Source organism: Austrofundulus limnaeus, unplaced genomic scaffold (assembly GCF_001266775.1).
Source record: "Austrofundulus limnaeus strain Quisiro unplaced genomic scaffold, Austrofundulus_limnaeus-1.0 Scaffold19, whole genome shotgun sequence".
In the NCBI taxonomy this organism is placed as follows: domain Eukaryota; kingdom Metazoa; phylum Chordata; class Actinopteri; order Cyprinodontiformes; family Rivulidae; genus Austrofundulus; species Austrofundulus limnaeus.
In genome coordinates, this window is record NW_013952421.1 from 3,641,653 (window position 1) to 3,643,178 (window position 1,526).

The 1,526-nt window shown below is 41.8% G+C and overlaps 1 protein-coding gene across 1 annotated transcript in view; it reads right to left on the reverse strand.

Annotated features, from left to right (window-relative positions):
* The window catches only part of LOC106514273 (ubiquitin carboxyl-terminal hydrolase 42), a gene marked incomplete at both ends in the record, with an annotated part of 4,263 nt that continues 2,737 nt past the window's right edge, over positions 1-1,526 (reverse strand). Inside the window, 5 exon segments of the mRNA XM_014003445.1 lie at positions 1-192; positions 425-525; positions 837-977; positions 1,083-1,191; positions 1,289-1,362. Of these exon segments, the coding sequence (XP_013858899.1) occupies positions 1-192; positions 425-525; positions 837-977; positions 1,083-1,191; positions 1,289-1,362 (617 nt within the window).

A 1,526-nucleotide genomic window follows, 5' to 3' on the forward strand; every position in this document is an offset into this window, starting at 1 on the left:
GGAAAGTCCAGTTCTGAGTCCTCCACATCAGAGCCACAGTGTCTCTTTCTTATCTCCCTCATACTCTCAGCCATCAGCTGTTTGTAATAAATCACCAGAGGATGTTCTTCGTTCTCACTCCTCTTCCTCTTCTTCTTTTTCTTTTTCTTTACTGGTTCTGTTTTCGTGGCACTGTCTGACTTCAGGTCAGATCTAGAAGGGGAGGACAAAAAAACAGGAAGGACATAGATAAATAAATTGATCAAACTTGGAAACTAATAAAATGTAAAAATAAATTGCTAAGAATGTGGCCATGAAAACATCTCTGAACTTGTTCTGGTGTGTTCAAATATCTTTTTTAAGCTATTCAATACAAAAGCTCTCAGTTGACAGTAACTGATTCAGTCTGTAACATAAATGAGCTGCTGAACGCTGCCTGACTCACCTGATGTAGAACAGAACGTAGGCCTTTCGCTTCAGGACATGCCTGATGCTCCTCACAGACACAGAGGAGTCGTCCATCTTGTACCACTGACCGCTGCTCGCCTGCGACACACCACACACACTTTAGAGTCACGCTTTCTTTTGAGGTGAGAAATACAACAAAAACTCTGAAAGGTGAAGCATAAACAGCAGCTGACTGAAATCTGTTCACGTGTAAATCAGATCCAAACCTGATCCTATGACTTTGTTTTTGTTGACATTTTATTGCTCTGAATGTTTGCAGGTAAGTCTGTGAACACCTTCTGTCTGTCACAATGTTTACTTCATCTCAGCTGCACTCACTTGTAATCTAGTAATCTAATATTCTAATAACCAGCACTAATATAATAGATCAGTTTAGTGTGTTGCAGTACCTTGACATAACAGAAATAGTGGCCTTCAGAGCTCTTGGACCCAGAGTGGACCAGCACGGCGTACAGGCTGTAGGTTTGTGGGTCGCCTGCAGGTTCTGATGTGAACGGCCGCATGTTGATGTTTTCAGGGAAGTTCACATGCTGGAGAACACAAAACACTTCATCAGTCCATTGAATAGTTCCCACATTACAGTTTTTACAAGTCTATAAAACAAATCTTACATTCTGTGATGTGTGTGACAGTACCTTTGAGACTTTATCTCCATTACAATCAAATCTTTTCAGCGGCAGGGTCAGCACGTTGGGCAGGCTGTCTACTGTGACTGTCTTCAAGGCTGAGTCTTTTTCTTTGCAACTGAAAAACAACAAATTCAAACAAGGACTTGGCTTAGTGACAGAGAAATACAGGAATGTAAACGACTGGTTCAGGTGTGGGTTTTTTGGAGGCTTACTTGGAGCACCTGTAGTCCTCCAGCTCTTCAGGCATCACAAACTGCTCCAGAGAAGAAGACACACTGGAAGCTCTCTACATGCAGAGAAACATTTGCTTCTGTTAAAGGAGCTCTGATCAAATCTGACACATTTATACATCAGCAGAAACACGGAGCAAGTCAGAAATGACACAGAATCTGAAGCTTGAATTACTTCAACGTCCAGAGGAAGATCCAGAAATGGTTCAAACTTGTCAGA